The following is a 15,138-nucleotide window of genomic DNA, read 5'->3' on the forward strand; positions in this document are numbered from 1 at the left end:
TTGGATTTCCTCTTTTGAACAATGTTCGTTTAAGTCCTTTGCCCATTTCTTAACTCTGTTGTTTGTTTTGTTGTTGTGGAGTTTCTTGATCTCTTTATATATTCTGGTTATTAATCCTTGATTAGTTGTTTAGTTTGCAAATAATTTCTCCTATTCTGTTGGTTTCCTCTGCACTTTGCTATTTCTTTTGAAATGCAGAAGCTTCTCAATTTGATGTAATCCCATTTGTCAATTTTGGCTTCATACTTCTGCATATGGAAATCCAGTTTTCCCCAGCACCATTTGTTGAAGAGACTGTCCTTGCTCCAAGGATTGGTTTTAGCTCCTTTATCAAAGATAAGTTTGTTGTAGATGCTTGGATTGATTTCTGTTCCATTGGCCTATGCATTTGCTTTTGTGCCAGTACCAGGCTTTTTTGATTATAACTGCCCTGTAGGTATATCTTGAAATCTGGTGTTGTGATGCCTCTGGCTTTGTTTTTGTTTTATAAGATTGCTTTAGCTATTTAGGGTCTCTTGTGTTTTCATATGAATTTCAGCATCATTTTTTTTTTATCTGAGAAGAATGTCCTTGATAGTTTGCTTGGTATAGCATTGAATCTCTGAATTGCTTTCAGTAGTATGGACATTTTGATGATTTTGATTCTTCCAATCCATGAACATGGGAGAGTTTTCCATTTTTTTGTATCTTCTTCTATTTCTTTCTTTTTTTCTTTTTTCTTTTTTTTTTTTTTTTTTTGACAGGCAGAGTGGACAGTGAGAGAGAAACAGACAGAAAGGTCTTCCTTTGCCGTTGGTTCACCCTCCAACAGCCGCCACGGCTGGCGTGCTGCAGCCGGCACACCACGCTGATCTGATGGCAGGAGCCAGGTGCTTCTCCTGGTCTCCCAAGGGGTGCAGGGCCCAAGCAGTTGGGCCATCCTCCACTGCACTCCCTGGCCACAGCAGAGAGCTGGCCTGGAAGAGGGGCAACTGGGACAGAATCCAGTGCCCCGACCGAGACTAGAACCCGGTGTGTTGGCGCCGTAAGGCAGAGGATTAGCCTAGTGAGCCGCGGCGCCGGCCTCTATTTCTTTCTTTAATGTTTTGTAATTCTCATCATAGAGATCTTTGTCATCCTTGGTTAAATTTATTCCAAGATATTTGATTTTTTTTGTAGCTATTGTGAATGGGATTGATCTTAGAAGTTCTTTCTCAGCCATGGCATTGTCTGTGAATATAAAGGCTGTTGATTTTTATGCATTGATTTTATATCCTGCCAAAACCTTACCAAACTCATGTCTGAGTTCCAGTAGTCTTTCAGTGTAGTCTTTTGGAGCCCTTCTATGTATAGAATCGTGTCATCTGCAAATAGAGACAGTTTGACTTCCTCCTTCTCAATTTGTTTCCCTTTATTTTCTTTTTCTTACCTAATGATTCTGGCTAAAACTTCCAGGACTATATTGAATAATAACGGTGACAGTGAGCATCCTTGTCTGGTTCCAGATATCAGTGGAAATGCTTCCAACTTTCCCCCATTTAATAGGATGCTGGCCAGGAGTTTGTCATAAATTGCCTTGATTGTGTCGAGGAATGTTCCTTCTACTCACAATTTGCTCTGCATCTTCTGAGATAATCATATGGTTTTTGTTCTACAATATGTTAATGTGATATATCCCATTCATTGATTTGTGAATGTTGAACCATCCCTGCATACCACAGATAAATGACACTTGATGAATGATCTTTCTGAAGGGTTGGGTTTGATTGGCTAGAATTTTTTTTGAGGATTTTCGCATCTGTGTTCATCAGGAAAATTGGCCTGTAATTCTCATTCTCTGTTGTATCTTTTTTGGGGTTAGGAATTAAAGTGATGCTGACTTCATATAAAGAATTTGGGGGGGGGGGCTTTCAGGTTTTATGGTTTGAAATTTTTACTATGAGATTATATTCCTGTATTATTATGTAATTAAAAAGAGGTAAAATTATTTCAAATGATACAGAGAAGTGCACTTATTCAGAAAAACTAGCCTTTCTTGTCTAAAAATTGCTCCCAGCTATAAAACAAATTAGTCTTTTTTTTAATCCGAAGATGCTAGAATTCTAAATATGTTTAAAATTTTATTTTTTAGGAGCTGGCGCTGTGGCATCGTGGGTAAAGCCTCTGCCTGCAGTGCTGACGTCCCATATGAGTGCTGGTTGTGAGTCCTGGATGCTGCATGTCCAGTCCAGCTCCCTGCTAATGCACCTGGGAAACCAGTGGAAGATGGCCCACATGCTTGGGCCTCTGCATCCTAGTGAGAGATCCAGAAGAAGCTCCTGGCTCCTGACTTGGGACCACCCAGCTCTCGCCGTTAGAATCATTTGGAGAGTGCAGCAGCAGATGGAAGGTTTCTCTCTCTGTCTCTTCCTGTGTCTTTTTCTCCCTAACTCTGCCTTTCAACTAATGAATAAATCTTTTTTAAAAAAGAATTTTATTTTTTAAAGATTTAAGATTCATTCATTGATTCATTCATTTGAAAGGCAGAGCAACAGAGAGAGACAGAGACATAGAGCTCTTCCATCTTCTGGTTCATTCCAGAAATGGTAGAAATAGCCAGGCCACAGCTAACAGCTGAGAACTGCATCCTGGTCTCCCACGTCAGTGGCAGGTGCCTAAATACTAGAGCCATCTTCTGCTGCTTTCCCAGGCACATTAGCAGGAAACTGGATCAGAAGCTGAGTAGCCAAGACTCCACCACTCTGATATGGGTTGCTGGCTTTGTAAATGGGGGCTTAACCCACTGTGCCATAATGCTGGCCCCCAAGGCTTGGAATTTTATACTCTGCATTCTCTAGGCCTAAAAAATGGGAAAGAAATCGCTCATTTCTATTGAATTTTTAATTCTATTATTTCTACAAAATAGGTACAAAAGAAAAATTACCGAGAAGAAAAGAAAAGAGCCACAAAGGAGTTGCTCAGTACAATCACAGATCCTTCTGTTATTGTTATGGCTGATTGGCTGAAGGTCAGTATGTACTGTATCTTGAATTCAGGTTGCCGGATATTTATCTACTGGAATGGACAAGCCAAAGTACACCTATAGGCCCACAAGACAAAAATGACTTCTGGGTTGATGGTTTTTCACAGGCAAAGAAGCTATGAATTATATTCCAGAGGTTCTATGTTCCAATCGTAACAGCAGAAAAGAATCTTACGTCTCTCTTAAAGCAGCATCAAATATGGAGAGTATTTCTTTTAAAAAGGATTTTTGTTTGTGTGATATCATATTGTCTAATACAGTATATAATAAAAATATTTTATTGCTATTCAAATTATGATTTAGTATTATTGTGTACTTGGTATATTATTGAGATGAGATGAGACAAATAGAAAAGTTATAATCCAAAAATGTTATTATCCAAAAACTTAATTATCTGACAAAAAAGTTATAATTCAAAATTAATTATCTGACAAACACACATATTGCTATTTCCAATCTCCATTATTTTGGCCTTTGGTTATTTTTATTTCCTTTTCCCTCATCCCAGTCACTCTATCTTCTTGCTCAATCTTATCTGAAGGATAGCTGGTAGGAATCTTCCAGGCTAATCCTAGTTTTAAAAGTAATCTTATAAGACTCTTACTTCCAGAAAGTTTTAGTACCTGCCATTTCCCGAGAATCACCCCAGCCCCCAAAGCTTTCTACGTCAAAAGGTGATAAGATCGCTAATGAAATAATCATTCTAAGATCTGTCCTAGAAGTGCTGTGGCTGAAGTAAGAATGTGATCGTTTCCCTGATGATTCAAATGATGTGAATGTATTCGATCTTGTGCTGAAAACACCCTTCTGGCTTACTCTGGCTATACTTAGAAATGTATTCATTCCAGCTCTCACTTGAGTTTTTCAGGGTCAAACCTACCCTCCAAAAGTCCTGGCCAAGTTTCCAAACTTTACCGCCCTTTTGATCATTTCCTTCCATGTTCTACTGTCAACATCACCAGGATCCAGAATGTTAGCTCAGGGTAACTCTCTTCCTTTCACTTTCCTCGTCTTACCATCTCTTCTACATTTACACATGGATTTTTTTTAAGATTTTCTCTTTTCTTTAAGTCTGCTCGAGATTCTCCCTTCCTGAATTTTTCTTATTTGCAGAGACTATGGTATGCCTATTTTGGGAGCCCTATATTTATTTCATAATTGATGTAAGTACTTTGAAAGAATGAATGTTTTACAGTAGATAAAAGTGAAGATAATTCCTATTTTTAACTTAATCTTTTATTAGCATCTTTTTGGATATTGTGAATTCAATCAGTTTCTTAGAAATTATTTTGATATGTTACAGAAATATAAATTAATAGCAGAAGCTAGTGTAAACTTATTAAAAGAATCATTAAACCTGACAATGAAGAATACTTTATGGCCGGCGCCGCGGCTCACTAGGCTAATCCTCCGCCTTGCGGTGCCGGCACCGGGTTCTAGTCCCGGTCGGGGCACTGATCCTGTCCCGGTTACCCCTCTTCCAGGTCAGCTCTCTGCTGTGGCCAGGGAGTGCAGTGGAGGATGGCCCAAGTCCTTGGGCCCTGCACCCCATGGGAGACCAGGAGAAGCACCTGGCTCCTGGCTTCGGATCAGCGCGGTGCTCCGGCCGCAGCGCGCTACCGCGGCGGCCATTGGAGGGTGAACCAACGGCAAAAGGAAGACCTTTCTCCCTGTCTCTCTCTCACTGTCCACTCTGCCTGTCAAAAAAAAAAAAAAAAAAAAAGAATACTTTATGACAATGAGGTTCATGTAACTTGTACTTGAAAATTTCCTCCAAGAACTTTGTATGGCACGTTTTATGTGATTTTCTAAACAAGGTAATTTTAGGAGCTACAAAAAGGTTCTTTTCTCTTCTGACCACTCACTAAATATTTAAAGAGTGTCTCCTGTGGATTACCAGTGTTTTCAGCATTGTTGCTAGAGTGGTGAGGAGAAAAAATTGTCAAAGGCAGAATAATCTTGTAGTAGCACAAATAAAATTGTTGCTGTCATTAATATTACAAAAAGAAGAATCTTAGTCAGTGCAGGAAGGTATATTTTAATGACCCTGGGTCTGGTCAGGAGGCTAGGAAAACTTTGTGACAATATAATATTTTGTAACTGTTGTCCTCGTCTTCCCCTAAAATTTAAAGTTCCTTGGAAGCAGAAGCTGTGTCATTCTTTTCAAGTCTGTTTGCAGTGCTTCTCATGTAGCAGGTTTTGAAAAAAGGATACATTACATCTAAAGTGTATATGTTATGGAAATTCTAGATTAAAACATCCAGTTTACCATTATTCTATTTGTATCTTGCAGAGTAGAAAGAAAAGAAAAAAATAAGATCTTTTCTGTGTAAACTTATTGTTCGTAGATTCGTGGTACGCTAAAGAGCTGGACCAAGTTGTGGTGTGTGTTGAAACCTGGAGTGCTCCTGATATATAAAACCCAAAAAAATGGTCAGTGGGTAGGAACAGTCCTTCTGAGTGCCTGTGAAATCATCGAGCGCCCATCGAAAAAGGATGGCTTTTGTTTCAAACTTTTCCATCCTTTGGAGCAATCTATTTGGGCAGTGAAGGTATGTAAACACTGGCATACAGGAAAAAGTGTTAAGATGCTCATCCATGAGTAGCATGGAGATAAATCAATGATGTGATATCTGTCTGCTGCCAGATCTTTGTTTCTGCTTTCAAGCACGTCATTTCCCTTTCTGCCTCTACCAACAATGAAGTGTGCACCGGGGCCGGTGCCAGATTAATCCTCCGCCTGGCGCCGGCATCCCATATGGGCACCGGTTCTAGTCCCAGCTGCTCCTCTTCCAATCCAGCTCTCTGCTGGGGCCTGGGAAAGCAGTAGAAGATGGCCCAAGTGCTTGGGCCCCTGCATCCACGTGGGAGACCAGGAGGAAGCACCTGGCTCCTGGCTTCCATTGCGGCCATTTGGGGAGTGAACCATCAGAAGGAAGACCTTTCTCGTCTCTCCTTCTCACTGTCTGTAACTCTACCTCTCAAATAAATAAATAAATAATCTCAAATAAATAAATAAATAAATAAAAGAAATGTGCACCAAAAGGCTTTGTTTGCCTTTAATATCTAACTTAGTAAATTCTCAAGAAAATATTCCCCAAATTTATATTGCAACTTATCTCTTTTATTCGTGGGGATTCAGTTTGTACTATGTTTTTTCAATTTGTAACTCCTAAGTTTGCTTTTTAGCATAGTGTTGTGTATACTGTGTTTTTTTCTCTATCAAAGTGGGAAGATCTGCTAGAACAAAAACTGCATCTTATTTTTGTGGTCTTTCCTGTAGTGATGCAAATGTGTGATGAGATGCCTCTAAGCAGAAGCAGTGCTAATATTTACTACTCTTAAGAGGCAACTTTCCTTAGAGATGGAGCTCTAATGCTTTTGTAACTGAAAAGCACTACTGTGATCACTCCTCTGCCATAAAAACAGAAAAGTTGAAATGTTTATTTAATTAATTATCAAGGACTTCTACAAACAGTAGGTGTGCATTGCATACTAAATTAATCAGTGAGCCTAGTTTATAGTCTTATAGAGTAATCATTAGTTTCTAGGAAGGTCAATTGCCTATGAATAGTTTAAAAATCCTCCTTTAAGGAAAACCATCTGGGGCTGGCTCTGTGGCATGGTAGGTTAGGCCTCCATCTGAGGTGCCAGCATCCCATAGGGGTGCTGGTTTGTGTCCCAACTGCTCCTCTTCTGATCGAGTGCTTTGCTTGTGGCCAGGGAAATCAGTGGAGGATGGCCCAAGTGCTTGGGCCCTTGTGCCCACGTGGGAGACCTGGAAGAGGCTCCTGGCTTCTGGCTTTGGTTCGTCTCAGCTCCAGCCGTTGTAGCCGTTTGGGGAGTGAACCAAAGGATGGAAGACCTTTCTCTCTGTCTTTCCCTCTCTGTAACTCTACCTCTCAAATAGATAAGTGAATCTCTAAATAAATTAAATTAAATAAATAAAAGATGCCTGTTTCCCAGATGGGAGTGTTTAAAAAAAAGAAAAAGGAAAAGCACTGAACACAGATTTGGTCTGACTGAAAATGCTTGGATTTTTTTTCCATGCTAGTATTGCTTCAAGAGGCAATATACATACATACCTTAGAAGAGTCTTAAATCTATAATGTTAATGCTTTTTGAAATCTATTTTTATAACCTAAAAGAATTCTTAATGAGAAACAGCTTTAAAACTTTTGCTGTTCTTTCACAGTTACACTGTAAATTAAATGGTTAGTTTTCTTTCCGGATTAGAACTGTGTCCATCTATCTACGTTTAGCCTTAGTAATTATTGTTTTTGTTGTATACTTCTGAAAAAAACTCTGGCCAACAACAGAATTTCCTTTCTCGTTTCTTGAAAAATAAAATTAACTTGTATAATTGGCCTTAAATACAAATGAATGTACCATTGGTTATAAAATAGAGATTTATTTTACCCTAGACCCAGTCAAAATTTATTTCTCTTTTTCCTATGAATTATACCTCTAATTGTTTTGTTTAGATTTTGAGAAATTTAGTGTTTCTTATCTAATAATATCTATAGGATGGGAATTATCTGCTAAATTAAAATTTGGCTCAGTATGGTAAATTTTAGGTTCCATTTAATATATTGGCAATAAATAGAAATAAGATTTTAGTGATCCTAACTATCATTTTCTGTTAATGAACTGCATTTGATGGAAAAGAGTACTTTCCTTGGTGCTTCCCATCTGCATCCTAAAGAAGGGTGAAATTAAAGCTTGTTTGCTTGTAAGTTGTAATTCATGCCTGATTTAGATTGTTACAGATAATAGTGGATAATATAAAGTTGAGCTTTCACAGTACTTACTCTACACCATTTATTTTATTTTGTTATGCAGGGTCCAAAAGGTGAAGCAGTTGGGTCCATTACTCAGCCCTTACCTAGCAGTTATTTGATTATCCGAGCTACTTCAGAGTCAGATGGTAAATACAGTTTTTGGCGAATTGGATTTTGGTCTTTATTTTTTTAAGAGACTATTTTGTATACTTCTATGTGTTCTCCTTGGGGAAGATCTGTTTTAGGTATGGCATTTGCAACAGAAGCATTATGGTCTTAAGTTGTTTAAAATATTCACATTAGTTTTTAACTTTTATTTAATAAATATAAATTTCCGAAGTACAACTTTTGGATTATAGCGACTTTTCCCCCCATAACCTCCCTTCCACGTGCAACCCTCCCATCTCCCGCTCCCTCTCCCATCCCATTCACATCAAGATTCATTTTCAATTATCTTTATATACAAAGATCAATTTAGTATACTAAGTAAAGATTTCAACAGTCTACACCCACACAGAAACACAAAGTATAAAGTACTGTTTGAGTACTAGTTATACCGTTAATTCACATAGTACAACACATTAGATGATTTTTTTAAATTAAAATATATGAGCTTTCAATATGAAAATGTTCTACTTGGTTGATATTTCCAGCAGATCTTGAAACACATCAATTTTAAGAACACTTAACAAATATATATGAACTTTTTTGTTAATATAGGTTTATATTTTTTATTTAAAAAGTAAAGCTATTAATGTTTCTCTTAACTAATATGGCAGTTAATGATACTACTATGCAGACATTTTCCTGACTTAAAAACTTTCATACTTGTAAGTAGAATGGATGCTAAGCCTGGAGATAGACATATCAACAACAAAATGTTTTTCCAATGGTTTGTTTATACTAGAGATATATCCCATCTGGGATGTTTTGTGTACCTTGTTTGGTACCTTCATATTGTGCTACATTTTAGCATTCTAAGGTTTGAAAAATAAAGTACATTTATATTATATTCATTATACTTTTAAAACATGCTGTATACTATTCACTTGTAAGTGGTATCTAAGTGCTTAGTATTTAAAAAGTATTTTTCGGGCCGGCGCCGTGGCTCAACAGGCTAATCCTCCGCCTTGCGGCGCCGGCACACCGGGTTCTAGTCCCGGTCGGGGCACCGATCCTGTCCCGGTTGCCCCTCTTCCAGGCCAGCTCTCTGCTGTGGCCAGGGAGTGCAGTGGAGGATGGCCCAAGTCCTTGGGCCCTGCACCCCATGGGAGACCAGGAGAAGCACCTGGCTCCTGCCATCGGATCAGCGCGGTGCTCCGGCCGCAGCGCGCTACCGCGGCGGCCATTGGAGGGTGAACCAACGGCAAAAAGGAAGACCTTTCTCTCTGTCTCTCTCTCACTGTCCACTCTGCCTGTCAAAAATATATAAAAAAAATAAAAAAAAATAAAAAAAAAAATAAAAAGTATTTTTCAAACTGGAAAAGTTGCCTTAAGAAATCCTGGAAATAATTTATGTTCAAGTTAATTTTGTATTACATATTTCTTGAAAAAATAATGATATGTTTGATGATAACATAATTAAGATGGGTGCTGGTTTCATAGTTTAATATACTACTTTGAATCTGTGTTCTAGGAAGGTGCTGGATGGATGCTTTGGAATTGGCTTTGAAATGTTCTAGTCTTCTTAAACGTACAATGATCAGGGAAGGAAAGGAACATGACCTGAGCATTTCATCAGATAGCACACACGTGACGTTGTATGGCTTATTACGTGCTAACAATCTCCATAGTGGTGACAACTTCCAGTAAGTAGATACTGCCACTAAATTGGTTATGATTTCAGAGACCGTATTGTTCACTGGATTAGTTGAAAGGCCTAGAATTTTAGTAGTGTAACTAGGAGTGAAATTTTCCTATATTCCCATCATGTAGTCTAAGATATAGTTTAAAATTTATTTAGAGGCTGGCATTGTGGCACAGCAGGTTAAGCTACCCCCCGCAACACTGGCATTCCGTTTGTGTGCTGATTCATGTCTGACCTACTGCGCTTCGACCCTGCTCCCTGCTAATGTGCCAAGGAAAGCAATGGAGAATGACCCTAGTACTTGGGCCCCTGCTACCCACATGGGACACCTGGATGAAGCTTCTGGCTTCTGTTTAGCCTGGCCCAGCCCCATCCATTATGGCCATTTGGGGAATGAACTAGCAGTTGGAAGATCTTTCTCTCTCTGTAATTCTGCTTTTTAATACATAAATAAATGGTTTTTAAAAATTTGCTTAGCTGCTATAGTCAGATGTAGAAATTTTATTTCCTTGATTCTAACCAATGTGAATTACTTTACTGTTCCCACATACAACCCCACTAACTAACCATTTTGTTTTTGCATATGGTGTTCCTTCTAGGAAGAATGATTTCTGTTCTTCCTCTTTCCTCCTGTCATAACCCAATGTATTTTTCAAGATAAGTTTCAAATATTACATCATATATGAAGCATTTCCTGCCTAATTACAGTGACATGTGATCTGTCTTTCTATCGCTGTTCTGTAGCACTTTTTTTTGTCATAGCTCTGGCTTACTCGACCTGGTATTTGTGGAACTATTTTATATTATAAATATTTTAACATGGAATTGTATCCTATGTTTGGTTTTATTCTCAGAGGCATGTATTTTTGTTTATAACGAAAAAAAAAAAGACTTTGTCAAGGGAAAATGGGCAGCAGTGCAAAGAGACTTGTTCAGGTTCAGGGTTTTTTTGTTTTGTTTTGTTTTTGTTTTTCTGGTTTTGTAGGAAAAAAAAGACATCATCATACTTCCATTCTTCCTTCCTCCACTCAACTTCTGTCCTATAGCTGCGTATTGTCATCAAAATGGAGATTGCTCTTCTTAAAGTTAAATTGCTCTCCTCCTCATTTTAATCTAAGCCAAACACTGATTTTTTTTTTTTTCATAGAAGCCTCCATTAACTGACCTTTTATATTCATTTTTTGTAGACCTGCAGTCTGGAGGTTTTATCTTAATCCTGAGTAACTGGAGCCTGAATGAGAGTGGGATTCAGAAGATAACTGATAGGAATGAGTAACTGTTAGGACTCAAGATTTTTCTCCTTTTGCACAAACTGTTTACTTTAATAGCTTTCAGAAAGAATGGTGTGAGTAAAACAGAATTTATCAACTTGAGATTATAGATAGATTTTCTTCTTTTTAAAATCATTTATGTATTTGAAAAGCAGAATTACAAAGAGAGAGAAAGAGAGATTATCCATCCATTGGTGCACTCCCCAGTTGGCTGCAACAGCTGGGTCTGGGCTAGGCTGAAGCCAGGAGCCATGAGTCAGGATCCTCTTCCAGGTCTCTCAAGTGGATAACAGGGTCCCAGATACTTGGGTCATCTTCTGATAGCCAGGACACAAACAGGCACCCATCTGGGATGCAGAGACATTGCAGACAGTCACTCTATCCTCTGTGCCACCATGTTGGCCCCTAGATTGATTTTCTTAAGCTGAAATTTCCATTTACTGTTTCCCTGGTTGTTGTTTTTTTTCTTAAGATCAAGCCTGTCAGACAAATACTAAATGGAATTCAGAACAATTACTTATCTTTTACATTTTCTCATCTTATTGTTGAACTACTTTGGATTACTTTGGAGACCTTCACAGATGGGAGGAAAGTCATAATTCACTTGGATTTACTTGAGAATCTGAAGATCTTGACTTTGAGTTTTTTTCTTCAGACCAGAAGTGACAGTGAGGTTGACTCAAATGATGGTATTTGTAAAATTAAGAAAAAAAATCTAGCAGAAAGTAACCCAAAATTTTGCTTTTAGATTTTGGCTTTAAGTGATAGAAAGAGCTCAGACTGTCATCTTTAAACATTTCCCCAGGTTTTTATTTAATTTCTTTGTTCTTCTATTTACTAATCTATAAAATGGGAACTATTACCTATCTTGTAGCATTATATTGAGGATTAAATGAGCTAAGCTATGCAAAATACTTAGAATACTTCCCAGCATGTTGTAAATTCTCAATAAATGTTCCATTTCATTCATATTTGTAAACCAAGTATTCTTTTATTTTTTCCTTCTAACACTTTTTTAACCTAAGGTTAAATGATAGTGAAATTGAACGACAGCATTTCAAAGACCAAGATATGTATTCGGATAAATCTGATAAAGAAAATGATCAAGAGCATGATGAATCTGACAATGAGGTGATGGGGAAAAGTGAAGAAAGTGACACGGATACATCAGAAAGGCAAGATGACTCATACATTGAACCTGAGCCTGTTGAGCCCTTAAAGGAGACCACCTACACCGAGCAGAGCCATGAAGAATTGGGAGAGGTAAACATCTGTTGTTTTCAGAGGGTCTGGAATTCTAATTCTTGATAATTTTCAAATGAAAATTATTTGTTTGATCTGCTTATTTGCCCGAGAGAGTATCAATATAATGTCTGTTTTATTTTAAAAGTTACATCCATATAAGTCAGGATATGAGAGTGTTATTTTCAATGATTATACCTTTCCAAAATCAGACTGTAAGGAACATTACTCCCTCCATTCACAACTTTATGGACAGCTAAACACATATACTCACACAAATATCAATATTCTGTTAAATTTAGAGCTTACTTTTTTTTGAAGCTTGCTTTTAAGACAGAATACTGCTGGCTGTCACTGTCAGGTACAAATTGCAAGGAAGCATGAGTTCATAACTTTCTTGTTATTGCCAGTGCATAGAAGTAACAGGATATAGTTTTTTGATGGCGGATATTTTATATGTCATTCAGTTCATTGTCTTTTGAAACAGCCCTTTTTATATAAGTTTTATAGCTACAGACTTTATTTCTTAACGGGTTTCCACATTTAAGATGCCTAGACAAGTCCTGGAGAAAGTTTGTATTTTTAGCATTAGCTGTCTTGTCTATGTATCTCTGTATCTGAAATATAATATTTTAATTGTTAATGGCTACAGGCAGGTGAGGCTTCTCAAACAGAAACTGTATCTGAAGAAAACAAAAGCCTTATCTGGACGCTGCTGAAGCAAGTCCGTCCTGGAATGGACCTGTCCAGGGTGGTTCTGCCTACATTTATTTTAGAACCCCGTTCTTTCCTGGATAAACTTTCAGATTACTATTATCATGCAGATTTCCTGTCTGAGTAAGTAGATTCTTATTTCTTAAAATAGATGATACTTAACTACTGTAGAGATTTTTGAGAGTGCTATTTTCAATGATTATGCCTTTCCAAAATCAGACCGTCAGGAGAAGTGTTCTCTCCATTCGCCACTTCTATAGCTGCCTTTAGTGAGAAGCATATTTAACTCTTTGCTGCAAAGTTTCCATTTATGAAGTTGAGTTGAGGGACTAGTGCTGTGGCTTAGAAAGTTAAGCCTCTGCCTGAGGTGCCAGCATCCATACGGGCACCAGTTCAAGTCCTGGCTGCTGTACTTCTTATCCAGCTCCCTGATTATGTGCCTGGGAAAGCAGTGGAAGGTGGCTCAAGTGCTTGAGCACCTGCATTGACGTGGGAGACCAAGAAGATTTTGCTATCACCTGGCTTCGGCCTGGTCCAGCCCTGGCCATTGCGGTCATTTGGGGAGTGAACCAGGGGCTGAAAGATTTCTCTCTCTCTCTCTCCTTCTCTATATCTCTGCCTTTCAAATAAATAAATAAATCATAAAAAAAATAAATAAAATAAAAGAAGTTGAGAGATCACAAGCTTGAGGGAGACAGGAATTGTGCCCCTTACCTAACAACAACCACTGCTTACAGGTTCCTTGGCCTATTTCCTAACCTGACACAAGGAGAGGCGATAGGCAGTTTGTGTTCTCCCCCTACCTAAGCCTTCATTTAGGTGCCATCCTATGGTTTATGCTTTAGTGCATACTTATCTGTGTGTAGGCTTCTAAGATGTGCAGTTTACCACAACGAGAATGTCTTGCCAGTTGCTGGCTTTTAAAATAAATCTCTACTCTTTGCATTTAATTTTTCTCTGAAGCTGCCTGTTGATCCTAGGTGTTAATTCTGAAGAAGGCAGGCAAAAAGAGGGTGGAGGAGAAATTGTTCACTTCTGTCAGAGCGGTTTCCTAGAGAACCAGTAAACTTTGCAAAGAGCAACTTTGGGTCCATCTTTCCAGATTTACCCACTGCCCCCATTCTGGCAGTCAGTGGTGTTTTAGGGCACTGTGTTTTCTGTGATACTAAGTTCTAGCCACATGTCCTGATTTTTTTGTAAAGATTTATTTATTTAAGAGGTAGAGTTACAGACAGTGAGAGGGACAGAGAGAAAGGTCTTCCTTCCGTTGATTCACTCCCCAGATGGCCACATTCAGGAGCCAGGTGCTTCTTCCTGATCACCCATGTGGGTGCAGGGGCCCGAGCTCTTGGGCCATCTTCTACTGCTTTTCCCAGGCCACAGCAGAGAGCTGGATTGGAAGAGGAGCAGCCAGGACTAGAACCGGTACCCATATGAGATGCCGGCACCAAAGCAGAGGACTAACCTACTGTGCCACGGTGCCGGCCCTGCACATGTCCTGATTTTTAAGAATCTGCATCAGTGTCTGTTTGAAGTTTCTATTAATTTCTATGAATTTCAAAAAAAATCATTGGCTAAATCAAAATATAATTGATAAACTGTAATGTAATATAAAGCGTTATCTTAGAAATGTAAGAAAAGGAAAGGAAAAAGGGTGGGAGGGAGGAAGAAAGAGAATATCATTATATTGTTAGAATTGTATCTAGTGGCCAGCGCCATTGCATAGCAGATAAAGTTGCCGCCTGCAGTGCTGGTGCTGGTTTGAGTCCCAGCTGTTCCATTTCCAATCTAGCTCTCTGCTATGGCCTGCGAAAGCAGTGGAGGATGGCCCAGGTCCTTGGGCGTCTGCACTCATGTGGGAGACCCACAAGAATCCCCTGGCTCCTGGCTTCAGATCAACTCAGCTCTAGCCATTGTGGCCAATTGGGAGTGAACCAATTGATGGAAGACTCTCTCTCTCTCTCTTACTCTCACTCTCTCTCTCTCTTTCTGCCTCAGCCTCTCTGTAACTCTGCCTTTCAAATAAATAAACAAAATCTTTTAAAAAATTAAATCTATTAAAAACTAACAAAATTAAAAATAATAGAAAATACTATATGAGTATTTTTAAAAATAAGTTGATCTCAAAATAAAAAAAAACAAAATATAATTGATAAACTGGAAAGTTTTTATAAATCATATCATAGATAAAGTGTTAACCTCCCTAAAATAAAAAAGAACTCTTAGAAGTTGAATGAAAATTATCAAGAAACTATAGAAAAAATAATGGAAGAAATGATCAGGCAGTTCAGAAACAAAGAAATAGAAATGGCTCTTAACACA

The 15,138-nt window shown here is 38.4% G+C and overlaps 1 protein-coding gene across 6 annotated transcripts in view; it reads left to right on the forward strand.

The window, feature by feature from the left end:
- OSBPL8 (oxysterol binding protein like 8) overlaps positions 1–15,138 on the forward strand; it is a 210,840-nt gene that overhangs the window by 156,582 nt on the left and 39,120 nt on the right. For all 6 annotated transcript variants that reach the window (XM_062203175.1, XM_062203177.1, XM_062203179.1 and 3 more), the window contains 6 exons: positions 2,885–2,986; positions 5,350–5,553; positions 7,844–7,928; positions 9,419–9,590; positions 11,886–12,123; positions 12,755–12,939. In XM_062203175.1, coding sequence (XP_062059159.1) covers positions 2,885–2,986; positions 5,350–5,553; positions 7,844–7,928; positions 9,419–9,590; positions 11,886–12,123; positions 12,755–12,939 — 986 coding nt within the window. The remainder of the gene's footprint in view (positions 1–2,884; positions 2,987–5,349; positions 5,554–7,843; positions 7,929–9,418; positions 9,591–11,885; positions 12,124–12,754; positions 12,940–15,138) is intronic.

This window comes from Lepus europaeus, chromosome 10, assembly GCF_033115175.1.
Source record: "Lepus europaeus isolate LE1 chromosome 10, mLepTim1.pri, whole genome shotgun sequence".
NCBI classification, from domain to species: Eukaryota; Metazoa; Chordata; class Mammalia; order Lagomorpha; family Leporidae; genus Lepus; species Lepus europaeus.